The 27,900-nt window shown below is 47.9% G+C and overlaps 3 protein-coding genes across 3 annotated transcripts; 2 read left to right on the top strand and 1 right to left on the bottom strand.

The window, feature by feature from the left end:
- Positions 1-5,200: 5,200 nt before the first annotated feature.
- Positions 5,201-10,400, bottom strand: isg20l2 (interferon stimulated exonuclease gene 20-like 2). Its single transcript, XM_080500713.1, has 4 exons — positions 10,079-10,400; positions 8,526-9,091; positions 7,407-7,607; positions 5,201-6,107 (listed from the first exon to the last, which is right to left on the bottom strand). Exons 2-4 carry the CDS (start codon positions 9,018-9,020, stop codon positions 6,003-6,005), a joined length of 801 nt encoding a protein of 266 aa, XP_080356839.1. The 5' UTR covers positions 9,021-9,091; positions 10,079-10,400; the 3' UTR covers positions 5,201-6,002.
- Positions 10,401-10,709: 309 nt separating this feature from the next.
- Positions 10,710-15,592, top strand: mettl25b (methyltransferase like 25B). The gene is made up of 8 exons (XM_080500711.1): positions 10,710-10,953; positions 11,085-11,203; positions 12,919-13,120; positions 13,224-13,286; positions 13,393-13,530; positions 14,348-15,003; positions 15,077-15,261; positions 15,342-15,592. The coding sequence occupies exons 1-8, from the start codon at positions 10,831-10,833 to the stop codon at positions 15,425-15,427; spliced, it is 1,572 nt and encodes a 523-aa protein (XP_080356837.1). The 5' UTR covers positions 10,710-10,830; the 3' UTR covers positions 15,428-15,592.
- A 714-nt stretch (positions 15,593-16,306) lies between these two features.
- Positions 16,307-27,885, top strand: LOC308133368 (uncharacterized protein). The gene is made up of 11 exons (XM_080500710.1): positions 16,307-16,804; positions 19,014-19,379; positions 20,606-20,968; positions 23,959-24,312; positions 24,401-24,418; positions 24,596-24,659; positions 24,966-25,009; positions 26,120-26,270; positions 26,380-26,493; positions 26,567-26,637; positions 27,602-27,885. Exons 1-11 carry the CDS (start codon positions 16,421-16,423, stop codon positions 27,623-27,625), a joined length of 1,953 nt encoding a protein of 650 aa, XP_080356836.1. The 5' UTR covers positions 16,307-16,420; the 3' UTR covers positions 27,626-27,885.
- The last annotated feature ends 15 nt before the right edge of the window (positions 27,886-27,900 follow it).

The following is a 27,900-nucleotide window of genomic DNA, read 5'->3' as shown; positions in this document are numbered from 1 at the left end:
GGAAAAACTGAGAGTTGATTGGCTGTTTAGGTGGTGTGTGTGTGTGTGTGTGTGTGTGTGTGTGTGTGTGTGTGTTGTGTGTGTGTGTGTGTGTGTGTGTGTTGTGTGTGTGTGTGTGTGTTCCAAGCTGATTAAGGCAGTTTTTCAGTTCTTGCGTCTCCCCGACAGAACAAAACAGCAAATAAATAACGTTTCCAGACGTCGAGGAACAAGAGAAAAACCTGTGACCTCCTCCACCTCCTCCATCCACTCCTCCATGACCACCTCTATCACCTCCTCATCACCTCCTCCTCCATGACCACCTATATCACCTCATCACCTCCTCCTCCACCTCCTTCACCACCACCTCCTCCTCCATCACCTCCTCCTCCATGACCACCTATATCACCTCCTCATCACCTCCTCCTCCTCCACCTCCTCCTCCATGACCACCTATATCACCTCCTCCTCCACCTCCTCTCATCACCTCCTCTCCATGACCACTATATCACCTCCTCCACCTCCTCATCACCTCCTCCTCCATGACCACCTATGTCCACCTCCTCATCACCTCCTCCTCCTCACCTCCTCCTCCATGACCACCTATATCACCTCCTCCTCCACCTCCTCATCACCTCCTCCTCCATGACCACCTATATCACCTCCTCATCACCTCCTCCTCCACCTCCTCTCATCACCTCCTCCTCCACGACCACCTATATCACCTCCTCATCACCTCCTCCTCCATCACCAGCTATATCACCTCGACCTCCTCCTTCACCTCCTCCATGACCACCTATATCACCTCCTCCTCCATCACCTCCTCCTCCATGACCACCTATATCACCTCCTCATCACCTCCTCCTCCTCCTCCATGACCTCCTCATCAACTCCTCCTCCTCCTCCATGACCTCCTCATCAACTCCTCCTCCACCTCCTCCTCCATGACCACCTATATCACCTCGACCTCCTCCTTCACCTCCTCCATGACCACCTATATCACCTCCTCCTCCACCTCCACCTAGATCACCTCCTCCACCTCCTCCTCCTCCACCCAGTCAGCACCACATTAAACCACCTGCTCGTCCCACAACGCCTGTTTCTTAGAGTCACTTGTAAAAGAGAAAAAAAAAACCAACATCAATAGTTTAAAATCACTTTAAACTCATTTTCAAAGTTTTCCTCTCGGTGATGGAACCAGTTTAAAGTTTAGAATCCGTCACCGGCTGGGTGGGACTTATTGAGTTTTGGGTGTAATAATTAGAATAATGATAATATTTTGATTTCATAGAAGTAAAGTCCACCAGTGTTTATTCCTTCTACTTTGACGTAAATAAAAACCTTCAGTTTATTTCACCTCCACAACGTAGAGCCGAACATTATTTCTACGTCACTTAGAAGAAATTCCACTTTTTCAGTTACAATCTAAAACTAATATTTTTGCTAATTCATCCAAACAATGACAATAATGAAATGAAGTCTCTTATTTATCATAATCAGCAGTTTTTTCCTCTTTGCTTTTTAAAATAAAATCCTGTTTTTGGTTCTAAAATATGAAAAAAAAGGTCCAGTTTCCAGCATCAAATGAAATTAAATCAATAAAATATTCAGTAATAAGTGTTTTGGGAAATAACATTAAAAGAAACAAGACATTTCACGCCACATTTTTTAACTAAAAATTCTACAATAAGTGTGATTTGGGTCAGATTTACAGTTTAAATCTGATTTTATTTCACTTTAATGGCTGAAAACTCCTTTTTTACCAAGTAAACGTCAGTGATTATTTCAGGAATATAAATCTTATTTAACAGACTTATTTAGATAAGTTTGGGTATAAAAAACCAATGATTTCCAGCCGATCCTTGTTAAATTCAAGGATTCCTTGACTGATTCACGTGTACAGAATATTAGATTTATTCAAACTGGGCAATTTCACAGTTTAATTCTACATTTCTTTGCGCGATTCGCTTCAGAATGTCTGGCTTTGGCTTCAACTGCAGCTCTGCAGGGTTCCTACATGTATTTTGATTTAATTTCCCCTCTGCTGCTGCTCATTCTGAGGAAACCGACTCGTTTTTCTCGCCGCACGCGCGCAGATCACGCACGTGTCACGCGTCTTCTTTAATTGATCCCAAGTCAGACACGCTCGCCCGCGTTTTCTTTAATTTAACACAATAAAAGCAGGTGAAGGAAAACAACTTACTTCATGATTCAGCGGCTTTCTGGAGGAAGAACCTCCGGACAGGTGCGGGACTGACGGGGGAGCGAGCAGCCGGACGGGAGCTCGATCAGGCGGCCGCAGGGAGCTCCAGACCCCGGGGAGCTGTGGAGGAGCTCCGGGTGGAGGGATGGAGGGATGGAGGGATGGAGAGGAGAGGAGGTGAAGAGAGGAGAAAGTGGAACGAGGGCAGTGTTAAAGACTCAACAACACTCCTCCTCTTCCTCTCCTCCTCCTCTTCCTCTCCTCCTCCTCTTCCCCTCATTCTCCATCTCCTCCTCCTCTTCCTCCTCAAAATACTTTCAAATAAAACACAGATCGAGAATGAACTATTTGGCATTTTATTATTTTTTATAATAAAGTTCTGTTGCGGTGAATTTCTAAGTGTTTTCTCTGTTTTTTTTAATTTATTTGGTAGTGTTTTATTATTTATAAGTATTTTCTATATTTGTTTTTTTATTTTCTTGATAATGTTTTATTATTTGTAACTATTTTCTCTATTTGTATGTGTTTTTTTTATTTTATTTGGTAGTTTAATTATTTGTAAGTATTTTCTCTATTTGTATGTGGTTTTTTTTACATTTTATTTATTGTCGTGTTTTCTGAACTTTGTAGTGTTTGGTACTTCCAGGCCACCATAACTCGTGAAGCATCTTGCTTGTATTTTTTATATTCTAAAAAAAATAAAAAAAGACCGTGTTTTATAAACAAGTTGTATTTAAATTCAAATTGGCTGAAACTGGATCATTATGAGGATCAACAACCTGAGAGATTTCTCACTGTAGAAACAGGAAACAACCGGGGTCACCACCACATTGGGGTCACTCTGGGGTCACCAGGGTCATATTGGGGTCACCAGGGTCACTCTGGGGTCATATTGAGGTCACCAGGATCACACTGGGGTCACCAGGGTCACTCTGGGATCACCAGGGTCACACTGGGGTCCCCAGGGTCACTCTGGGGTCATATTGGGGTCACCAGGATCACACTTGGGTCACCAGGGTCACTCTGGGATCACCAGGATCACACTGGGGTCCCCAGGGTCACTCTGGGGTCATATTGGGGTCACCAGGATCACACTTGGGTCACCAGGGTCACATTGGGGTCACTCTAGGGCCACCAGGGTCAAACCGGGGTCACACTGGGGTCCCCAGGGTCACTCTGGGGTCATATTGGGGTCACCAGGATCACACTTGGGTCATATTGGGGTCACCAGGGCCACTAGGATCACACTGGGGTCACCAGGATCACACTGGGGTCACCAGGGTCACTCTGGGATCACCAGGGTCACTCTGGGGTCATATTGGGGTCACCAGGATCACACTTGGGTCACCAGGGTCATATTGGGGTCACCAGGATCACACTGGGGTCACCAGGGTCACACTGGGGTCACCAGGGTCACTCAGGGGTCACATCGGGGTCACTCTGGGGTCAGTGGGGTCACTCTGGCGTCAGTGGGGTCACTCAGGGGTCACCAGGGTCACTCTGGGATCACCAGGGTCACATCGGGGTCACTCTGGGGTCACCAGGATCACACTGGGGTCAGTGGGGTCACTCTGGCGTCAGTGGGGTCACTCAGGGGTCACCAGGGTCACATTGGGGTCACCAGGGTCACTATGGCGTCAGTGGGGTCACTCAGGGGTCACCAGGGTCACATTAGGGTCACCAGGGTCACTCTGGGCGTCCGAGGCCCAACACAAACCTGCACGGTCGACAAATTCCCGGCTGCAGGTAATAAAAAGCGAATTACGGCGGCGGAGCCGGCGGGACTAATCATATACTAATAATATACAAAGTCTGCCCCCCACTGACTTTCTGCCCCCCCCTCACCCCCCTCCCTCCCCCCTCCCCCCTCTCACCCGGGGCAATAAAGTGTAGAAAATCCATATTCTCTTGGCCAATGAGGGCAGCAGGGCTCCTGCAGCTCAGGACCTGAGCCAGTAATCTGATTACTCTTTGCATCGCCGACTGTGGAAATTGATTTAGTTTGTCGTTCCTGAAACATTGAAGTGGAGAAGTTGAGCTGCAGACTTAAAGCCTCGAGGGATTAGAAGTGGCTTTAATTGATTTTATTCTCTGGATTAGCGTCATCACACACACACACACACACACACACACACACACACACACACACACACACACACACACACACACACACACACACACACACACACACACACACACACACACACGAAAGATCCAGAATCCAGACCACAGCACGGATTGAATCACTGCTGGGTGAATGGGTGAGAGAGTGAGAGAGTGAGTGAGAGAGAGAGAGAGAGTGAATGGATGAGAGTGAGTGAGAGAATGAGTGGGTGAGAGAGAGAATGGATGAGCGAGAGAAAGAGTGAGTGGGTAAGAGAGAGAGTGGGTGAGAGAGAGTGAGGGTGAATGGGTGAGAGTGTGGGTGAGAGAAAGAGTGAGTGGGTGAGAGAGAGACAGACAGAGAGGGTGAATGGGTGAGATTGAGTGAGAGAGAGAGAGAATGGATGCGAGACAGACAGAGACAGAGAGAGAGAGAGAGAGAGAGACAGAGACAGAGAGAGAGAGACAGACAGACAGACAGAGAGAGAGAGAGAGAGAGAGAGACAGAGAGAGAGAGAGAGAGACAGAGAGAGAGAGAGAGAGAGACAGACAGACAGACAGACAGACAGACAGACAGACAGACAGACAGACAGACAGACAGACAGACAGACAGACAGACAGACAGACAGACAGACAGACAGACAGAGAGAGAGAGAGAGAGAGAGAGAGAGAGAGAGAGAGAGAGAGAGAGAGAGAGAGAGAGAGAGAGAGAGAGAGAGAGAGAATCATCCAGTCAGCTTCTCTTTATTTTGGATCAATAAAGTGGAACCAAAGCTGAAAAGCTTCAAGCTCCAGAGCTGCAGAGTGAAAGCGGCCAGCAGGAGGCGCCACTCCGGACCAAATACCAAGACAATGGTAACAAAAAACAAAAAATTCAAAGAAAACCTTGATTGATTTTTTTTTATTTTTTAAACAAACGTGTTCCCAGCAGCGACACACTGACATGTCAGTGGCGCCGGGAGCCTCGAAGTCAAGTTACCCAGAATGCAACAGGCCTCATTTAAATGTCCTTTATGTTGAGATTGTAGTCATTTTCATTTAAATCAAGGTTTAACTCCAGAGTCTGTTGAGTCTCGGTCCGACCAATGAAATGAGGCGGTTTGTCGAAACAAGAACTTTAAAAGACAATTTAAATCCATAACTGGTAAAAATATCAGATTTTTTTTTTTTTTTTTGCATTAATAAATGAAAACCTTTGATTTGTTTCCCCGGCGGCCTGTGAAACGTCTCCACTTCGCCTTAAATTGCATCGTTTGGCTGAAAATGACTGGAAACATCAAAGGGAAGATGAAAGACACACAAACTGGACGACGGCTCCGTTCCGTTAGAACAGCTTTTATTCCGATTGCGATTCTTCGTCTCCACGTTAAAAACGAGCCGGAGGAAGACGACCCGGCCTGGAATCAGACGGAGGAACTTGTCTTGACGTTCCACAGGAAACTTTTAACTTCCAACGTGTTCCGAGAAGCAGAGTCAGCGGTTTTTAAAACTGCGTTTTTGTGTGACGAACTGTTCAACTTCAAAACTTCTTGTAAAAACCGGAATTATAAGCAAACGTTCCAGTCGGACGCTGGCGACTGAGCAGTGTGTGTGTGTGTGTGTGTGTGTGAGAGACTGCCCCCTGGTGGCCGAAGCACCGCCGGCGGCCCGGTGACCCTGACAGGGAAGCGTCCGCCCGTCGAGAGGCAGTGCAGGTTTTGCCAAGTCAGCGGTTTGTTCAGCAGGTGGAGGCCAGCTTCCTCTCCCACTCCTCCTCCACCACCCGGTACAGCTCCATCGTGGCCCGGGCGTCCTCCACCGACGAGTGGCCCCGCCTCCCGCTCTGAGGAAACACCGGGGGGGGGGTCAGCGCAGGACAACACGTGGAAAAGGTTGTTTTTCTACTTTATCAACCAAGAGATAAAGGTTGTAATGTTTCCTAGAGAGTGGCAGGAAGTGACAGGAAGTGACGGAAGTGACGGGAAGTGACGGGAAGGAAGTGATGGAAATGACAGAAGGAAGTGACTGGAAGTGACAGGAAGAAAGTGATGGAAATGACAGAAGGAAGTGACGGGAAGTGACAGGAAGTGATGGGAAGTGACAGAAGGAAGTGACAGGAAGGAAGTGACAGAAGGAAGTGACGGGAGGAAGTGACAGGAAGTGACGGATGGAAGTGACGGGAAGTGACAGGAATTGACAGGAAGTGACGTGAAGGAAGTGACAGCAAGTGACGGGACGAAGTGACGGAAGTGACAGGAATCTAGTGACGGGAAGTGACAGGAAGTGACGGGAAGGAAGTGACGGGAAGGAAGTGACAGGAAGTGACGGGACGAAGTGATGGAAGTGACAGGAATCTAGTGACGGGAAGTGACAGGAAGTGACGGGAAGGAAGTGACGGGACGAAGTGACGGAAGTGACAGGAATCTAGTGACGGGAAGTGACAGGAAGTGACGGGAAGTGACGGGAAGGAAGTGACGGGAAGGAAGTGACAGGAAGTGACGGGACGAAGTGACGGAAGTGACAGGAATCTAGTGACGGGAAGTGACAGGAAGTGACGGGAAGGAAGTGACAGGAAGAAAGTGATGGAAATGACAGAAGGAAGTGACGGGAAGTGACAGGAAGGAAGTGACAGGAAGTAACGGGAAAGAAGTGACAGGAAGTGACGGAAGGAAGTGACAGGAAGGAAGTGACAGGAAGGAAGTGACAGGAATCTAGTGACGGGAAGTGACAGGAAGGAAGTGACAGGAAGAAAGTGATGGAAATGACAGAAGGAAGTGACAGGAAGTGACGGGAAGTGACAGAAGGAAGTGACAGGAAGGAAGTGACAGAAGGAAGTGACAGAAGGAAGTGACGGGACGAAGTGACAGGAAGTCACGGACGGAAGTGACGGGAAGGAAGTGATGGAAGGAAGTGACAGGAAGTGACGGATGGAAGTGACGGGAATTGACAGGAAGTGACGTGAAGGAAGTGACGGGAATTGACAGGAAGTGACGTGAAGGAAGTGACAGGAAGTGACGGGAATTGACAGGAAGTGACGTGAAGGAAGTGACAGGAAGTGACGGGAATGTACAGGAAGTGACGTGAAGGAAGTGACGTGAAGTGACGGGACGACGGTTCCGGGTTCTGCCGGACGGGTCCGTACCTGAATGTCCCGGTTGAAGATGGCCTTGGTGAGCCTCTTCAGCGAGGCGCACTCGGTCTCGCCGAAGCCGGCCTTCTGGTTGAGCAGCGGCATGCGGGACGTGTCGCGGGTCATGGCGGCCGGGTGCGAGTAGCTCAGCACCTTGAAGTCGTTGTGGACGGCGTGGCCGATCACCACCTTCCCCACCAGCAGCTTCAGGATCTGCAGGGAGCCACAGGTTCAACCTTCACCTGCTCCGACCTCCACCCTCTGGGTGGCGCTGCAGAAGCTGCTGACGCTCGCGAGGAGCATAGAGCTAGCGAACTCAGTTACATAGACGTCTATTAGCAGGAGTCTACTTCTAAAGTTCTATGTGCTCTGTTGTCTGTATTTTAGGTGTGTTTGTATGGAAGTAAAAAAAAAAAAAAAAACTTCCGTCCACATCTCACTATGAACTGGGCTTCAGGGCGTGTAGTACACCCGCCAGGCCTGTAGGGGCGCTGTGACGCAAACATTGAAGTAAAACTGCCGTCAGATTCTGAATTCAAATTTCTAACTTTTGCAGCTGAATTTTTTTTGCAGCTGAATTTTTTTGCAGCTGAATTTTTAGACACATTGAATTTTTACACACGGAATATTTTTAGATGTTGGAAAAAAAATCAGAAGCAAAAAAAAGATAGGTACTTGAAATTCGACAGCTTTTAAAATTCAAAGTCTGATTACCATCGAAATCAGACTTTGAATTTTAAAAGCTGTCGAATTTAAAGCACCTATCTTTTTTTTGCTTCTGATTTTTTCCCCCCCAACATCTAAAAATATTCCGTGTGTAAAAATTCAGCTGTAAAAAAAATTCAACCGCAAAAAAGATTCAGCTGCAAGAAATTCAATTTCAGAATCTGATGGCAGTTTTACTTCCATATGTTTGTGTCACAGCGCCCCTAGAGGCCTGGCGGGTGTACTACACGCCCTGAAGCCCAGTTCATAGTGAGATGTGGACGGAAGTTTTTATTTTATTTTTGAGAATCTCAGGGAGGAAAACGAAGGTTTTAGCTTTTAGGTTTTAACAAGACGTCGGGTATTCTCTCGCCGAACCAAAGAGTCTACGGCAGAAAACGCCTCCGGCTCGGGCGACGGCCTCACCTCCTTGCGGGCCAGAGCGAAGGGCGTGGCCTTGCAGAGGTCGCGGTGGCGGATGCCGCTCCACCGCGTGCGGTAGTCGGTGACGGGCGCCGGGGGCTTGACGAACTTGTCGTAGACCACGTCGCCGTCGTAGGACACCACGCTGCAGCGGGCCAGCTGGCTGACGCTGCCCTTGGGCCCCGTGCCCACCATCTCGCAGTCGATGGCCACGCACTTGGCCGGGTTCCCCGCCGCCGAGGACTTGCAGTGGCCGCCGCCGCCGCCGGACGCCGAGGGCCCGGCGCCGGGCTTGTGGTCGCCGCCGCCGACGTCGCTCGCGGCGGTGGCGGGAGGCGGGGGGCGGCTAGCGCCGTTGTGAAGGACGGCCTGCTGGAGCTTCCCTCGTTTCTCCAGCGCCTGCATCTTCCGGCGGAACCACTTGTCCTTCCTCTTCTTCTTCTTCACGCCCTGCGTGGCGCCGTCCGGGCTGAAGGCGTTGATCTGGATGTCCGACATGGCGGCGGACGGAGAAACAAACCGGCGCCTCGGCCTCAAACCACCGGGACGACCTGCTCACATCTTTATACCTGAGAGCGAGAGAGAGAGAGAGAGAGATGCAAAGATAGATAGATAGATAGATAGATTGATATATAAACTCTTTAACAAGCTCAAACTAAACCAGAGTCTCTTGAAACCAAGGTGTCAAACTGGTTTCAGACCAGTACAGTTCTGCCCTAAAAACCTTTAAAGTCACACTGTACAGTTTTTTTCAAGTTGTAGAGGGTATACGTCATGTAAACGTCAATATTTTTCAAATTATTACGACTGAAAATGACAACAATTCAAAGCATGAAGTCAATTTTAATGAAACTTTCTGCTGCAAAACAGTGAAACGTCCTAAAAAAAAAACCTTCTATAACAGTTGAATTATGGGTGTTTTTACAAACTCACCCTGGAAGAGAGGATTTAAGGTTCAATGCATCGTTTTTAGTTCAGAAATGTTTTATGCAAACGACTTTTTTTTCCACAACAAACCATGAAAATAATGTAGTAACCATGTTGGTACACACACACACACACACACACACACACACACACACACACACACACACACACACACACACACACACACACACACACACAGGCCTCAAGTAAACAGACTCTTGGATGTTAAAACACACATTTCCTCTTTAAAACAGTATCAAAAATCACGTTTAAAAACAATTAAAACGTGAATTACCAGACCTAACATATTAAACTAGATCTATTAAAACTGAGAAGATGTTCTTATAAATTATAGCTGTTCTAAAGAGGGGCATTCTAACGTACTAAATATGCTGGAAATAACGGCAATAATAAAAACTCAGTAACATCGTTACTTTCGATTCTGGTGAAGATTAGTCAGTTCAGCTAACGTTAGCTCGCCAATGCTAACTGAGTTTTTATCACAGATAGTTCAGTTTATCGACATGAAACGCAACTGAACAACGTTATACGCATTATCGGAAGTTATATCCATAAAGTACATCTGTTTGAAGCTGTTAAAGCAACTTTATGAAAGAAAATCCACAGACCTGCAGCATGAACTGTGCGGTACACTCGGTGTTTCGGAATGACTGGTTGCCGTGTTGACTGATGACAAACTTCCGGTCGCGTCAATCGCGGCTGTACGTAATAACAGATGCTTAAACAAGTCATAAAAGGTTCATCACTTTAAATATGTATTGTGAATGCAGGTTAACGGCGATCGCGAGTTTTAACGAGTTTTAAACATTTGCTGTTGCGAGCAGTAATAAGGATAAACGGAGATGATCACCAGTTAACAGGGAAACCAGGTAATCCGAAACACCGGGCAGCGTGCTCACAACAACACGTACACATCCGGGTCGTGCTGCATTCAGGAACAGTCTGAACAATCGGATTTATTTCATAGTCTTAGCCGATATATGAAAAGTAATTTTCCAACTGGACTAGATTTACTCCCGACACGCAGACATTATTGGAGTAAAAACACGAAACATTGGCGATATAATGTGAGAGGTCTTGACATTGTGATATGAGATGCAGGTAACCTTTTTAATTGGGATTACATAATTACGGAGGGTTTGAAACGCACCCATCACGTGACCGTGAGCTACAGTAGGAAAACTATTGCCTCAAACAAAACGTTTATTTTTATTTTTCCCCCTGAATAAACTAGGTTTATACTGTAAACGCAGTTTGCTTGCAGCAGGCCCGTGATGTCATCCGCGTTTCAGACACGGTTCTTGTCAACTGGAAAGAAAGCGGCGCTGAGAGAACGCCGGTAGTTAGCATTAGCTTTAGCATGGCAGCGGGAGACGCGGAGACGTTTGAGCCGAGTTTCTCTGCAGATGAGCAGAAACATCTGGCCACGAGACTCGTCTCGTTTCTCTCCCAGTACACGCACCTCTCCGACTCCTACGTCATTGTGCGTAAACATCAAAAATCACACGTAACTGTGGCCTGATCACGGTCACATTAAAGCCTGTAAACTGGTTGTTATTTAGTGAAATTTGGATTAAATAAACAAATTTCCCCCTCGTGTCGTTCCGCGTGCAGGAGTTCTTCACTGAAGACTTGTGGCACACGTTGCCCCCCAGCTGGCAGCTCGTCCTGCAGGACCTCTCCTACCCGCAGGTCGCAGACCTGCTGCTGGATGCGGGACAAGAAAACAGGAGGTACTGCAACACAAACTGGGCATTTAACACATTTAAAACAAATAAATACAAAGTTGCAAAAGTCAGAAGCATTAATGGGTTTTTTGAGGAAATAAATCCTGTACAATGTACTTTTACATTATTTCTAATAGATATATTATACATTTCATATAGTATACGTTTCAACAATATCATTAAAAAAAAAAAAAAAGAGTTGAGTTGAGCTGCTTCTCACCGATACGGTCCTGGGCTGATGTTTCACTTCAATACTAATAAACTATTTATAGCCTCTTGCACATTCAAATTTAAAGATATAGTATATTTAAAAAGTGTGGAAATAATTATAAAACAAACATTGATCCTATATTTTATTTTAGACTCATAAATCAAGCTGATTATTATTTTTGCTCCAACAAATCCTTTGTTTTGCCAAATCAAAGACTTAAAAAGACACGATATTGTCGACCTTAATACACCTGCTGTGACGTATAAAGCGCATAATTAGAATCTTCCACCTCATATCCAGAAATTGTTTATTTTTGTCTCAAATATACTTTGAAATCCTTCAAATCAGTAGAGAATTAGTCGTGGACGAGTCGTCGGTTCACCAACAGGCAGTAAGACGTAGTTACTTACTCTATTTTATTGCTGCGGCTCGAAATACAACCGTCGTTTTTTCCGGCACTGTCAGTTCTAGATCAGGGGTCGGCAACCCGTGGCTCTTTGATCCGACCACTGCGGCTCTTTGATCCCTCCACTGCAGCTCTTTGGTTCCTCCACTGCGGCTCTCTGATCCCTTCACTGCGGCTCTTTGATCCTTCCACTGCGGCTCTTTGGTTCCTCCACTGCGGCTCTTTGGTCCCTCCACTGCGGCTCTTTGGTTCCTCCACTGCGGCTCTTTGATCCCTCCACTGCGGCTCTTTGGTTCCTCCACTGCGGCACCTTGAGCCTCCGTCCCACTGCAGTTCATCCTGGAGGGACGTAAGGAGGCAAGGCCACCCAGAGCGCAGTCCCTACAAAGAGTGGTAAAATGTAGGGTCGTGAGCGACGCAGCGACGTGACGTCATTACAACAATAATGGATGAAGAACGTAGAATTGCGGCTCAACTGGTGTCTGAAGCTGGGAGCTTCCTGTACCTTTCACAGTAAAAGCCGACAGTTCCAGGAGGTTCATTACAGACTTGTTGAGAGTGACGGAACATTCTAGTGAATCACACAACAACTACAGGACATTAAAGACACACCATCACACTCATGGTTCTAACAATCCAGATCTCACACATTTATCTTCCATTTTAATAAAGTGTAGCGATAAAGGAGCTGAGAGCTGCAATGTATTATGGGAGTTTCTGTTTGTCGTGTTTTAAATGTAATTATTGGGGGTTATGTTAGGTTTGTAGTGTTGGTAGTAATTGTGTTTTTGTTGCTTAGTTCATGTAGTTTAGTTTATTAGTTGTAAGTCGTCAACCAGCAGTGAAGAAGGTTTTGTGTGTAGTGTCCTCCTGGCATGGTCTTCCTGTGGGACTGTCAAAATAAAATGTGTGTGTCTCTCTGGGTGTTGTGTTCAGTGGGAAACGGGACCAAATGGCTCTTTGAGCATTAAAGGTCACCGACCCGTGTTCTAGAGCGTCACGGATCGTCTCTATAGTTTCTACTTCCAGCTCGTCTTCGTACCGAGAGTGACGTCGGTAGCGCTGCTCTCTCTCTCTCTCTCTCTCTCGCTCTCTCTCTTGCAGGTACCCGTCGCCGTGGCCTCTGTCTCTGCTGGCGTTCCGAGCCACGGCTCACGCGCTGGCGTTCCCCAGACGGTGCGGCGGCGGCGACTCGGCGACGCCGGACGAGTTCCCGGGGAACCGGAGTCAGAGTTCGCTGCTCGGCCACGTCTTCAGGAAACACGTGAAGCCGAAGAAGCAGCACGAGATCCGCCGCCTCGGCACGGTGAGGGGGTTCCCCCGTCTGAACGCTCTGTCAAAGACTTCCTCTCGCTCGCTTTAAAGCCGCCGTTTCTCCTCTTCCTCCTCCTCCTCTTCCTCCTCTGCAGCTGGTGAAGCGGCTCTGCGATCGGACCGGCTGCCGCGCGGTGGTGGACGTCGGTTCTGGACAGGTACCGGCGGAACCGCGTCTCAAATGTCCAGTTTTGTAGCTTGTTGTTTTTTTTTTTTTTTGACACCTTGACGAGACTCCGCCCCCCCCTCCCCCCTCCCCCGCAGGGTCACCTGACTCGCTTCATGTCGTTCGGACTCGGCCTGTCCGTGACCGCCGTGGAGGCCGACTGGGATCTGGTTACCACGGCGACCAGGTTGGACGGACAGCTGCTGGGCGCCCTGGCAAAGGACGACCGGAAGAAGGTTGGGAGATTTTTCCGCTTTTCGGAAACCACCCGTGAAAAGTCTGGTGGTGAGAGAAGGTCAATCCCTGGAAGCTGGACGTCGTCCCTCCCTCCTCCAGGTGTCCCCCAGGGCTCTGTCCTGGGCCCTCGTCCTCTTCAGTGTCCAGCTCCTCCCTCTTGGCCATATCTCTCAGAAATCAAACGTTCATATAACGTTGTATATTGCGGCCTGACATGATATTTCAACCAGAGACGATCCGATCATTACTTATCCAATTTATGTTTAATTTAATTTAATTATGATTATTTAATTTTTTTCTCTTTTCTTTTGTCGTTTACATTTTACTTTACATTCGCAGTATTTCATTATTATATTGCTGTCAGAGACTGTGTTCTATTGTTCTTGCTATTTTTATTGTTTAAAAAAAAGAATGAAAAGGATATGATATGTACAATATCCTATGTGTACATTACTGTATTTTTCAACCAAAAAAAGATATATATAAAAAAAAAAGAGAGACGATCCGATCGCTGAAAGACTGTTCATATATATACATATAGAGACGCGACTAACAGGACATGGATGGAAGAGAAACTATTGTAGTTCCAGTGGAGCAGGAGAATCAGTTCAACTGTTCCACATATTAACATTTAAATAAATAAGCGTTTAGATTTAGATTAGATATTATCGCCGCCGTGTCAAGTCAGACATGCAGTTCCTGTTTTGCGCCACCAGAGGTCAGCAGACAATGAACCTCGTAACATTTTCCTCTAATGAGTCTTGGACAAATTCGATATGAAGACTTGCAGACGAATTCCTCCGTTTGTTTCTCCAGACCGGATCGTGTCGTCCGCCGCGGCCGCCGTCCTCGCCGCGCCACGTCAACGGTTGGGTGAACCCCGAGGCATCATGGGAGGCCTTCGTCGCGCAGCTGCGGGCCGCGGACGGCGAGAGTCCTTGCGGCCCCGGCAACAAGAGGCCGCGTGGCTCCTCCCACCCGGAGGACGGGGAGGACGAGGACGGGGACCTCCAGCCGGGCTTCGTCCTGACCGGGCTGCACGCCTGCGGCGACCTGAGCGCCACCCTCCTCCGCCACTTCGTCCACTGCCCTCACGTCCGCGGCATCACCTCGGTGGCGTGCTGCTACATGAAGGTGTCCACCAGCGAGGACCCGTCGCCGCCGGGCCTGGTGGACCCGCCGTTCCCCCCGTCCCCGCCGCGGGACCCCGCCCTCCCCCTCCGGCGGTTCGGCTACCCGATGAGCCGCCTGGTGGCGGCGCTGCCGGGCCACCGGCTGTCCTACAAGGCCCGGGAGGGGGCGTGCCACGCCGTGGAGGACTACGTGCGGCGGCTGCGCGACGGCGACGGCGGCCCGCTGAGGACGCACTGCTACCGCGCCGCGCTGGAGGCCTTCATCAGGGACGCCAGGCCGGACCTGCGGCGGGCCGGGATCCAGACCGTCAAGAAGGCGCACTTGTTGGCGTTCGCAGAGTGAGTCCAGCTCCGTCGGCCGCGACCCCTCTTGAGATCGGAGTCTTGACCCAAACTGTCATGGCCGCCGCAGGTACGCCCGTCTGGGCCTGGCCCGGGTGGGCCTGCCCCCGGACCTGCCCCTGGACCCCCGGCGCGTGGCGGCCATGCTGGAGCAGCAGGGCCGGGTGGTGGTGTACTTCAGCCTGAACCTGCTGCTGGCCCCCGTGGTGGAGACCCTGGTCCTGCTGGACCGGATCGTCTACCTGCAGGAGAACGGTGAGTCTCCGTCTGGGGGGCCGGGGGTCCAGAACCGACCTCCCGCTGAACCTGAGCCCCCCCCCCCTCTCTCTCTCCAGGTGTCCACAGCCGGCTGGTTCCGCTCTTCGACCCAAACCTTTCCCCGAGGAACCTGGTCCTGGTGGCTGTGAAGCCTGGAGGGTAGAACCGGGTCTGGAGGGTAGAACCGGGCCTGGAGGGTAGAACTGAGTCTGGAGGGTATAACCGGGTGTGGAGGGTAGAACCTGGTCTGGAGGGTAGAACCGGGTCTGGAGGGGAGAACCGGGTCTGGAGGGTAGAACTGGGTCTGGAGGGTAGAACCGGGCCTGGAGGGGAGAACTGAGTCAGGAGGGTAGAACCGGGTCTGGAGGGTAGAACCGGGTCTGGAGGGGAGAACCGGGTCTGGAGGGGAGAACCTGGTCTGGAGGGGACGGAGGGTAGAACCGGGTCTGGAGGGTAGAACCTGGTCTGGAGGGGACGGAGGGTAGAACCTGGTCTGGAGGGTAGAACCGGGTCTGGAGTGGACGGAGGGTAGAACCGGGTCTGGAGGTTCCTCACACTCGTGTCCGGACATCTTTCCATACCGACTCTGGACGTTTGTTTCTCCTGAAGCGGTGAAGTTTAAACCCGGCGACCCCGAAACGTGAAGGAAATTTTGCGTTTGCATTCGTTGTCATGGAAACGAGGACCCTGACACGAGCTGCCGTTTCCACGTACAACATCTCCAGTGGCGGCGGGTCACTGGCGAGAAAACCGCCGACTCAAACTTTTTTTTCGAAATAAAACATTGGTGAAACGTTTTGTTTTTGTGTTTGTTTCTTTTTTGTTTTGTTCTGGAGATTGAGCAACATTGCGCAACGAGCGGACGGCTTCCAAAACTTTACGAAACGAGCCGATCTTGAAACACTTTCCATGCACTCATTATTTTGATAACACTCACTTGACACCCCCCCCCCCCCCCCCCCCACACACACCCACACACACACAGAAAGCTGATTATCACCAGATGTGTGCGCATTGCCACAATCGGTCTCCGGGGGGGGGGGGGGGTTGAATTCCTGCCGCAGCTCTCGTTTGCAGGACCTCCATCATTCGGAGCTTCGTCCTCCACCAGAACACCTCCCGCACGCTCCAGTCCATTCCGTTACCCGGAGCCGCCATGCGTCTGCTGTTGGCGGCCTGCGTGCTGCTGGTGCTGCTAGCGCGCCGCGCGCACGCCACCCGGGCCAACTGCCGTCCGGTGACCAGCACCTTCTGCCAGGGTCTAGGCTACAGCAGCACGCCGCACCCCAGCGGCGCCCCGGGCTACAGCCTGCACCAGGTGGGGCAGATCGTGGACACGGGCTGCTCGCCCGGCGTGGCCGCGCTGCTGTGCCGCGTGGCCGTGCCCGAGTGCGGCGCCGACGACGACAACCGGCTGAAGCCCTGCCGGGCGCTCTGCAACAAGGTGAAGGCGGACTGCAGCGCCGTGGTCACGTCCCGGAGGCTGACGTGGCCCGCCAAGCTCCGGTGCGAGACTCTGCCCGAGTCCAACTGCGTGCAGGTGAGTGGGGTTGGAGGGGGGGGGGGGGGGGTCCAACGCTTAGACGAACGGACGCGACTGTCTCTTTAAATCAAAGCTTTGACCTTTGAACTTTGACTTTTTACCAAAGGGATTAAAAACCTGATTTTATTTTTAAAGAGCAAAATTTCACAAGGTCTTCCAAATAGATCGGAGGCGTCAAAAGCTACATGATTAAGACAAAAAGTGTCTTCAGCCTCAACATGATGACAAAATAAGAGCGAAACGTCCAAAACGACTTCCAGATAGAGCCGCTTAATCTAGTTTACCATTTAGTAACAATAGTTGGAAAGTGTTTGGATCATTGTGTTGACGGTAAATAGTGATTTTCCTTGATTTATACGTTGTAAAGGGGGTGTGTGTGTGGGTGGGGGAGGAGGGGGGGGCGGGGGGGGGGGATGATCGTTTTTCCAAGGAAGACTCCTCTGCCCCTCCCCCGACATGTAGAGCAACATCATGAGACTGGAAGAGATGAAGGTTATGATTTAATTCACATGTGAAGACAAAGGTTTTTTTTTTATGTTCTAAGTCTTGAGAAACCCCCCCCCCCCCGTCCCCCCACTGGAGGAAAGCAAGTGACTCACAACACAACAAGAAGAAGCCACGACGTTTTGTTGTTTTTAATAAACCAGAAAAGTTTTTTTTAAAGACTTTCAGAAGAGAAAACATCCTCCACTATATCAACATGAACCAGTGAGAGCGTTCCTCCACCTGCTGTCACATTGTGTCCAAACAGGAAGTTGTCCAGTCCAAACAGGAAGTTGTAGTGACATCCAGTCCAAACAGGAAGTTGTCCAGTCCAAACACGAAGTCGTAGTGACGTCCTGTCCAAACAGGAAGTTGTCCAGTCCAAACAGGAAGTTGTAGTGACATCCAGTCCAAACAGGAAGTTGTCCAGTCCAAACAGGAAGTTGTAGTGACATCCAGTCCAAACAGGAAGTTGTCCAGTCCAAACACGAAGTTGTAGTGACGTCCTGTCCAAACAGGAAGTTGTCCAGTCCAAACAGGAAGTTCTAGTGACATCCTGTCCAAACAGGAAGTTGTCCAGTCCAAACAGGAAGTTGTAGTGATGTCCTGTCCAAACAGGAAGTTGTCCAGTCCAAACCGGAAATTGCAGTGATGTCCAGTCCGTGCAGGAAGTTGTAGTAACATCCAGTCCAAACAGGAAGTTGTAGTAACGTCCAGTCCAAACAGGAAGTTGGAGTGACGTCCAGTCTAAACAGGAAGTTGCAGTGACGTCCTGTCCAAACAGGAAGTTGTTCAGTCCAAACAGGAAGTTGTTCAGTCCAAACAGGAAGTTGTTCAGTCCAAACAGGAAGTTGCAGTGATGTCCAGTCCAAACAGGAAGTTGTTCAGTCCAAACAGGAAGTTGTAGTGACGTCCTGTCTAAACAGGAAGTTGTACAGTCCAAACAGGAAGTTGTAGTGATGTCCTGTCCAAACAGGAAGTTGTCATGTCAAAACCGGAAATTGCAGTGACGTCCAGTCCGTGCAGGAAGTTGTAGTAACGTCCAGTCCAAACAGGAAGTTGTAGTAACGTCCAGTCCAAACAGGAAGTTGGAGTGACGTCCAGTCCAAACAGGAAGTTGTAGTAACGTCCAGTCCAAACAGGAAGTTGGAGTGACGTCCAGTCTAAACAGGAAGTTGCAGTGACGTCCTGTCCAAACAGGAAGTTGTTCAGTCCAAACAGGAAGCTGTTCAGTCCAAACAGGAAGTTGTTCAGTCCAAACAGGAAGTTGTTCAGTCCAAACAGGAAGCTGTTCAGTCCAAACAGGAAGTTGCAGTGACGTCCAGTCCAAACAGGAAGTTGTTCAGTCCAAACAGGAAGTTGTAGTGACGTCCTGTCCAAACAGGTAATTGCAGTGACGTCCAGTCCGTGCAGGAAGTTGTAGTAACGTCCAGTCCAAACAGGAAGTTGTAGTAACGTCCAGTCCAAACAGGAAGTTGGAGTGACGTCCAGTCTAAACAGGAAGTTGCAGTGACGTCCTGTCCAAACAGGAAGTTGTTCAGTCCAAACAGGAAGCTGTTCAGTCCAAACAGGAAGTTGTTCAGTCCAAACAGGAAGCTGTTCAGTCCAAACAGGAAGTTGCAGTGACGTCCAGTCCAAACAGGAAGCTGTTCAGTCCAAACAGGAAGTTGTTCAGTCCAAACAGGAAGTTGTAGTGACGTCCGTCTCCCCCCCCCCCCCCCAGGGTCTGCCCAGCCCCCAGAGCCCGGACCCTCCCAGGACCTGCCAGCCCATCACGGCGCCGTTCTGCCAGGACCAGCTGTACATGGAGACCATCATGCCCAACGTCCTGGGCCAGAGCAGCCAGAGCGACGCCGCCCTGACGCTGCAGACGTTCGCGCCGCTCATCCAGGTGGGGTGCTCGCCCCAGCTCAAGCCGCTGCTCTGCTCCGTCTACATCCCCAAGTGTGTGCTTGGACGGGCGCGGCCGCCCTGCAGGACGCTCTGCGAGCAGGCCCGGTCCGGCTGCCAGAACCTCATGAGCTCCTTCGGCTTCCCCTGGCCCGACGCCCTGAAGTGTGAGTCCTTCACCACCGAGTCGTGTGACAGGGTGAGTCCCAGCTCGTGCCGTCATCCTGGGTCCTCACCGGAGTCACACTGTCAGTCGCTCTAGACTCAATGGCCGTGTGAAGGGACCCAACACCCAGATTATAGAGCATCTTCCTCCTCTGACGTCAGATTATAGAGCATCTTCCCCCTCTAACGTCAGATTATAGAGCATCTTCCGCCTCTGATATCAGATTATAGAGCATCTTCCTCCTCTAACACCAGATTATAGAGCATCTATCAGATTATAGAGCATATTCCTCCTCTAACACCAGATTATAGAGCATCTATCAGATTATAGAGCATCTTCCTCCTCTAATGTCAGATTATAGATCATCTTCCTCCTCTAACACCAGATTATAGAGCATCTATCAGATTATAGAGCATCTTCCTCTATCGTCAGATTATAAAGCATCTTCCTCCTCTAATGTCAGATTATAGAGCATCTTCCTCCTCTAACGTCAGATTATAAAGCATCTTCCTCCTCTAACATCAGATTCTAGAGCATCTTCCTCCTCTAACATCAGATAATAGAGCATCTTCCTCCTCTAGCATCAGATTATAGAGCATCTAACTCCTCCAACATCAAATTATAGAGCATCTTCCTCCTCTAACGTCAGATTATAAAGCATCTTCTTCCTCTAACATTAGATTATAGAGCATCTTCCTCCTCTAACACCAGATTATAGAGCATCTTCCTCCTCCGATATCAGATTATAGAGCATCTTCCTCCTCCGATATCAGATTATAGAGCATCTTCCTCCTCTAACGTCAGATTATAAAGCATCTTCCTCCTCTAACATCAGATTATAGAGCATCTTCCTCCTCTAACATCAGATTATAGAGCACCGTCCTCCTCTAACGTCAGATTATAGAGCATATCCCTCCTCTAACATCAGATTATAGAGCATCTTCCTCATCTAACGTCAGATTATAGAGCATCTTCCCCTCTAACGTCAGATTATAGAGCATCGTCCCCTCTAACATCAGATTATAAAGCATCTTCCTCCTCTAACATCAGATTATAGAGCATCTTCCTCCTCTAACATCAGATTATAGAGCACCGTCCTCCTCTAACGTCAGATTATAGAGCATCTCCCTCCTCTAACATCAGATTATAGAGCATCTTCCTCATCTAACACCAGATTATAGAGCATCTTCCTCATCTAACACCAGATTATAGATTATAGATCTATAATCACCCCGTTCAGCCCCTGGTCGTCTCCCCAGGACCCGCTGAGCATCGCCCCCGACCCGCCGTCGTCCTGCGAGCGGATCGCCGTACCGCTGTGCCGCGACCTGCCGTACTCCTGGACGGCGACGCCCAACCTGCTGGGCCACAGCAGCCAGGAGGAGGCCGGCCTGGACCTGCACCAGTTCTACCCGCTGGTGAAGGTGGGCTGCTCGCCCCACATGAAGACCTTCCTCTGCTCCGTCTACGCCCCGGAGTGCGTGTCGGGGAGGCCCCGCCCCCCCTGCCGGGCGCTGTGCGAGCGCGCCCGCAGCGGCTGCGAGGACGTCATGACCACCTACAGGATCCAGTGGCCCGGGGCCCTGAAGTGCGACGCTTTTTCCTCGGAGTCCTGCGAACACGTGAGTCGTTTTTTTTTTTTTTTTTTCACGTCAATCTGTGGTGTGAACGTGGGAATTTATACGTCACGTGTCAGACGGTCACGGCAAAAGAACCATTAAAGTGTTCGATCGGATTGATCGCAGGGTCGCCGTGGACTCGTTTGGATTAATCATGATTAAATATCTATAATTTTCTAATCTGACATCAGATTATAGAGCATCGTCCTCCTCTAACACCAGATTATAGAGCATCTATCAGATTATAGAGCATCTCCCTCCTCTAACACCAGATTATAGAGCATCTTCCTCCTCTAACACCAGATTATAGAGCATCTATCAGATTATAGAGCATCTCCCTCCTCTAACATCAGATTATAGAGCATCTTCCTCCTCTAACACCAGATTATAGAGCATCTATCAGATTATAGAGCATCTTCCTCCTCTAACACCAGATTATAGAGCATCTTCCTCCTCTAACACCAGATTATAGAGCATCTATCAGATTATAGAGCATCTCCCTCCTCTAACGCCAGATTATAGAGCATCTTCCTCCTCTAACACCAGATTATAGAGCATCTATCAGATTATAGAGCATCTCCCTCCTCTAACATCAGATTATAGAGCATCTTCCTCCTCTAACACCAGATTATAGAGCATCTATCAGATTATAGAGCATCTTCCTCCTCTAACACCAGATTATAGAGCATCTGTCAGATTATAGAGCATCTCCCTCCTCTTACACTAGATTATAGAGCATTTCCTCCTCTAATGTCAGATTATAGAGCATCTTCCTCCTCTAACGCCAGATTATAGAGCATCTATCAGATTATAGAGCATCTTCCTCCTCTAACACCAGATTATAGAGCATCTTCCTCCTCTAATGTCAGATTATAGATCATCTTCCTCCTCTGACACCAGATTATAGAGCATCTTCCTCCTCTAACAGATTATAGAGCATCTTCCTCCTCTAACACCAGATTATAGATCATCTTCCTCCTCTAACACCAGATTATAGAGCATCTTCCTCCTCTGACACCAGACTATAGAGCATATTCCTCCTCTAACAGATTATAGAGCATCTTCCTCCTCCAACACCAGATTATAGAGCATCTATCAGATTATAGAGCATCTTCCTCCTCTAACACCAGATTATAGAGCATCTTCCTCCTCTAATGTCAGATTATAGATCATCTTCCTCCCCTGACACCAGATTATAGAGCATCTTCCTCCTATAACATGAGATTACCGAGCATCTTCCTCCTCTGACACCAGGTTATAGAGCATCTTCCTCCTCTGACACCAGATTATAGAGCATCTTCCTCCTCTGACACCAGGTTATAGAGCATCTTCCTCCCCTGACACCAGACTATAGAGCATCTTCCTCCTCTAACACCAGATTATAGACAGCAATGGCGTTTAATTTTGCATTCGACGTGTTCATTACACACTTTTAACAGTTCAAAGTTTAGAAACACTTCAGATTAAAGTATTTCTAGAACATCTGAGACGAGAGACAAGTCGTTCATGTTTCGGTTCCACCGCAGAACGTTAAGGACGAAGCGCCCCCACGCTTCAATGGCGAGACCAGGAACTGCATGCAGGACGGCAGCTTCATGATTTATAAAATAAAAATAGACAAATTTTACACATGGTCACGAGCAAAAAAACAAGTAATAAAACAAAAAGGAAATGCTTAAGAAAATATAGGGATTTTTTATATTTTAGCGAACTCACAAAATTTCACGAATCTGTGACGCGTGCAGCACAGGTGTCGCTCCTCACCCTCCACATTAAAAGCAATAACTCGTGAATAAAACAACATGTAACTCACCAAAACCGTCTCACATAAAGTCTTCATCCCCAAGAAGCCCGTAAACATAAATCACGTTGAGGAAAACGCGTTTCAACTTCTTTTTTTTTTTTTTAACAGCTTCTGTGTTTCTCCCCCGTCGCGCACCAGGCTGCGGCGGCGCGCGACGAGCTACCGGAAGTAGACTTTTTTTTTTCATTTCTTAAAGCGGAAGTCGCATCAAACATCGTAAAAGGATTACTCCGTCAATTAATTTTATTCCCACACATTACAAAATGTCCAATTAGTGAAAAGTGTTTCATCAATTGAACATTTAGGCGTTGAATTAAATAATTATCAAAATTATTTTTTTAATTTCAATAACTTTATTTAAACCAGGATTATACGTTGGCTTTCTTATTTATTTATTTAAATTTTACTAATTTGTTCTTTTTTACGGAGCACTCGAAAGGACATGGAAGGAAAAAATGAAGAGGAAAAATAAAACTATCTCAGGATCTTGCGAAACTATATTGTTATATATGCGCATCGTGTATGTGATCGATAAGTTTGTCCTTTCAGAGACACCGTACCCCCCCACTGTTGTTGAGACACGCTAAAGCTAATGGAGGACACCCACCCATACGAGACTTTTATTTTGAAATCGGCCTGAACTATAATAACAATTGATATATAATATAAGGTACGGGAGTTTGATTTTGAAATTGGCCTAAAATATAATAATATTAATATATAATATAAGGTACGAGAGTTTTATTGAGTTTTATTTTGAAATCGGCCTAAAATATAAAGACATTCAAGCAGTGCTTAGCGAAAGGAAAATGTATTTGCGAGATCTCGCAAAAGTTATTGTGAGATCCCGAGAAAGTTTTATTTTTTCCTCTTCTTTTTTTTTTTCTCCCTTCGGGGACTCCGTACTTTATATATATAAATTAAATAAACAAAATACAAAACTCAACACAATTATTTACACGACAATGTTTTTAAGGTAGAGCAGAAACGTCACTGCAGCCCTTTTGAAAACGTTCCAGATGCAGGAGACATGGAAACATTGGTGAAACAAAAAAAATGCAACTTTTCTGAAACGCTTATTAAATTCTCTATGAAAAGCTCAGAAATGCGCCGCGGGTTCACGGCGCCCTGGCTTGACGTGTCTCCGTCCCCGTCCCCGTCCCCCGTCCCCTCCCCCCCTCCCCTCCAGTTCGGCGTGAGCAGCAGCGGCGGCCTCTGCGAGCCGATCAGCATCCCGCTGTGCCAGGACCTGTCCTACAACCAGACCATCGTCCCCAACCTGCTGGGACACAGCAGCCAGCGGCAGGCCGTGGTCCAGATGTCCTTCTTCAACTCCCTGGTCCAGACCCTGTGCTCCGCCGACATCCGCCTCTTCCTGTGCCGGGTGTACGCGCCGCAGTGCGACTCCGGCACGGTGCAGTGGCCCTGCAGGTCGTCCTGCGAGCGCGCCCGGCGGGACTGCGAGGGACACATGTCCACCTTCGGCGTCTCCTGGCCCGCCGAGCTGCAGTGCTCCGCCTTCCCCGAGTCCACGTGCATCCTGGTGAGTCTGGCTAGCTAGCTAGCTAGCTAGCTCTTCGCACGTCTTCGCCGTTCGGCCGCGCCATTAAATGTCCTTCTTTTTTTGACAGGAGGACAGCCGACCCGAGGTACTGCAACCGTTTTCTCAAATAAATGTGGACAATCGTAAGTTGGGAAGTTGTCCAACCCCCGATCGACTGGATCGCAAAAAAAACCCCAACATTTAAAATAAGAAGTGGCAGAAAGTTGGGACTCATATTTAAAAGTCCTTAATCCCGGGATTAACTTTAAATCTGTCGTTCCAGATGTTGCGAGCCGAGGACGTCATCTCCAAGCTGAACGCCGGCGGCTACTCCGTGCGGGGGAAATGTCAGTGGTTGGTTTCTCGGCGGCGCCTCGCCTCACCTCGTTCCCGCGACGACGCTTTTGAGTGAAAAAGTCAAAAAAAAAAAAAAAAAATTCATTGTTTCAGAAAAGATGAAAGGGTTAAAAGGTGTTTTAACAGTGCCTCGGGGCACTGTTGCCGTGGAAACGGACGAATAAAACACTCGGGAAAGCTTTGTGTTTTTCACTTGAAAGCGTCGTCGCGCGAACGGAGCCTCCGTCACACTCCGTCAGTCCTGGAGGCAGAACGACTCAACTTCCTGTTTTGTTTTGTTTTTTTCAAAAACGCAGCTTTAACTCTCAGGTCTGCTCGTCTGCTGTTGACCCTCGTGGACGTATCCTTTGATCCGGAGTTGTTTTTTACATATTTGCTTTGATTTATTTCATCAGTCTGTTGATCTGAAACGGCTGAAGGTCAGAAGATGAAAGACGATAAAGTTGACGAGGCTCCAGCAAAGTCAGACGTAAAAGAAACTGGAAGTAAACAGGACAACAGGAAACCAGACAAGAGAAAAGAAAACAGGAGTAAAGTAAACAAGATAAAACAAGCACAGACAAGCGTGAACAAGACAAGACCAGACAAGACTGAACAAGATGAGAGAATAAACAAAACAAGCATAAACAAGACCAGAGGAATCTAGACTGATAAGACTAAACAAGACAATATGAGAATAACCTAAACAAGACAAAAGTAAACAAAAAAAACCCAGACAAAACTAAACAAGATGAGAGAATAAACAAAACAAGCATAAACAAGACTAGAGGAATCTAAACTGAAAAGAGTAAACAAGACAATATGAGAATAACCTAAACAAGACAAAAGTAAACTAAAAAGACCAGACAAAACTAGACAACAGTAAACAAGAGAAGAGTAAACAGAAAACAGTCCAGACAAAACTGAACAAGATGAAAGAGTATAAAGTATAAACAAGATGAGAGGAATATAGACAGATAAGAGTAAACAAGACAATATGGGAATAACCTAAACAAGATAAAAGTAAACAAAAAAGACCAGACAAAACTAAACAAGATGAGAGAGTATAAAGTATAAAGTATAAAGTATAAACAAGACGATAGGAATCTAAACAGATGAGATTAAACTGAAGTAAACAGGACAAGATAAAAGGAAACTCGAGAAGAGTAGACTGAACACGACAGCAGTAAACAAGACAATATAAGAGTAAACAACAACAAAAAAACAGGCAAAACTAAACAGATCAGAGTGAACAAGACAATAGTAATCTAAACAAGATAAAAGTAGACAAGAGTAAACAGACAACACACATACTATGTGGATGTGGGGGGGGGTGGAGAGGGGCGGGGGAGGGGTGGGGAGGGTGCGCCTCAACAAAGAGACGCTAACAATAATAAGAATAATAGGCAGCGGCGACGGTACGAATCCCGCGCTGCCGGGAGGCTTGAGGCTCTTTGACCGGCGGCTTCAGGCCGACAACACGGAGGACCTGGACGCCGTGGAGTTCTTCAAGCTGCAGCACTTCTTGGCCGTGATCCGGCGGGAATACGTGGAGAGCTACGAGAGCCGCAACCCGCCGTCCGTCACCATGAGCCACCTGAAGACCGCCGTGACCAACCGAGGTACCGCCACCGCCGTCGCCGAGATCTCGTGACTCTCCCTTCAGGGTCTTTTCGCCCCGGACGGAACCGAGTTCCTGATTCCCGATTTCCCCGTCCCCCTTCGGAGCAGGGTTCCACCTGGACGACTACACCTTCGGCGTCCTGTGGCGGGACTACAAGTCCAACGACGGGATCGAGTACGACAGCTACGTGGCCGTGCTGACCCGACTCCAGATCCTCCTCGGTGAGCGCGGCGTGACGGTACCGCGGGGAGTCGGTCCGGCACCAGAACTGAACGGTCTCTCTCTCCGCCTCAGAGCGTTTCCAGGCCCACATGCTGACCAAGTTGCCCTGCGACTGCGAGATCGCCAACTTCTCCCTGAAGCAGGTGACGGATATCCACTGGCGCCGGTGTTGTTTCCGTGACGACGGCGCTGGGAGCCACGGACGACGCAACTTTTTGAAAACGCTCCGTGAAAACAATCCTTTTTTCTTCTGTCTTCCGTGGTTCTTAAAACGTTTGCCGTACTTTTATTTTGACAGTCACCGTAATAACAATCCTACTTGATGGTTTTATTTTGACAGTCTCCTTAATAACAATCCAACTTGGTAGTTTTATTTTGACAGTCACCGTAATAACAATCCTACTTGGTAGTTTTATTTTGACAGTCACCGTAATAACAATCCTACTTGGTAGTTTTATTTTGACAGTCACCATAATAACAATCCAACTTGGTAGTTTTATTTTGACAGTCACCGTAATAACAATCCTACTTGGTAGTTTTATTTTGACAGTCACCATAATAACAATCCTACTTGGTGGTTTTATTTTGACAGTCACCATAATAACAATCCAACTTGGTGGTTTTATTTTGACAGTCACCATAATAACAATCCAACTTGGTAGTTTTATTTTGACAGTCACCGTAATAACAATCCTACTTGGTAGTTTTATTTTGACAGTCACCGTAATAACAATCCTACTTGGTACTTTTATTTTGACAGTCACCGTAATAATAATCCAACTTGGTGGTTTTACTTTGACAGTCACCTTAATAACAATCCTACTTAGTGGTTTTATTTTGACAGTTACTGTAATAACAATCCAACTTGGTGGTTTTATTTTGACAGTCACCGTAATAACAATCCAACTTGGTAGTTTTATTTTGACAGTTACTGTAATAATAATCCAACTTGGTGGTTTTACTTTGACAGTCACCTTAAAAACAATCCTACTTAGTGGTTTTATTTTGACAGTCACCATAATGACAGTCCAACTTGGTACTTTTATTTTGACACAAACGTCCCCGCTGGTGTTTCACTACTGATTCTTTCACATTTTTCTGTTCCAGTTCATGAAGTCGGTTCTGGTCTGAGGATCGGCAGCAGGAACCCGGAGAACCACTTCACCGCCTCCGGAACGTCGGGAACGTCCTCGTTTCTCAATTCTTTGTTAAAACTCACACGATACACATGGAAACTTTTATTACTTTTACCTTTTAATCACACAAATACAAATATTGTCTGAATCTTTTCATTTGTAACAACTGATACAAGTTTGATTGATTGTGGATTAAGAAAATACGTTTTGTTAGAATGTAGAATAAAAAAATAAAAATTGTACTGTTTTAATATTCATTGTATCTTTTTG

The sequence above is a fragment of the Blennius ocellaris genome, assembly GCF_963422515.1.
Source record: "Blennius ocellaris genome assembly, chromosome: 8".
Classification (NCBI taxonomy): Eukaryota; Metazoa; Chordata; class Actinopteri; order Blenniiformes; family Blenniidae; genus Blennius; species Blennius ocellaris.
Note: the sequence above shows the minus strand (reverse complement) of the source record. Positions and strands in the feature narration are given on the sequence as shown.

Bases quoted from the DNA above. Each gene is read 5' to 3' on its own strand.
- isg20l2 (XM_080500713.1), bottom strand. From the start codon at position 9,020: ATGTCGGACATCCAGATCAACGCCTTCAGCCCGGACGGCGCCACGCAG. The intron at 7,608-8,525 runs GTGAGGCCGTCG...GGCTCCCTGCAG, and splicing joins TCGCTCTGGCCCGCAAGGAG to ATCCTGAAGCTGCTGGTGGG. The intron at 6,108-7,406 runs GTACGGACCCGT...GTGTTTCCTCAG, and splicing joins TCTTCAACCGGGACATTCAG to AGCGGGAGGCGGGGCCACTC.
- mettl25b (XM_080500711.1), top strand. From the start codon at position 10,831: ATGGCAGCGGGAGACGCGGAGACGTTTGAGCCGAGTTTCTCTGCAGAT. The intron at 11,204-12,918 runs GTACTGCAACAC...TCTCTCTTGCAG, and splicing joins GCGGGACAAGAAAACAGGAG to GTACCCGTCGCCGTGGCCTC. The intron at 15,262-15,341 runs GTGAGTCTCCGT...CTCTCTCTCCAG, and splicing joins CGTCTACCTGCAGGAGAACG to GTGTCCACAGCCGGCTGGTT.
- LOC308133368 (XM_080500710.1), top strand. From the start codon at position 16,421: ATGCGTCTGCTGTTGGCGGCCTGCGTGCTGCTGGTGCTGCTAGCGCGC. The intron at 20,969-23,958 runs GTGAGTCGTTTT...CCTCCCCTCCAG, and splicing joins CCTCGGAGTCCTGCGAACAC to TTCGGCGTGAGCAGCAGCGG. The intron at 26,271-26,379 runs GTACCGCCACCG...CCTTCGGAGCAG, and splicing joins GACCGCCGTGACCAACCGAG to GGTTCCACCTGGACGACTAC.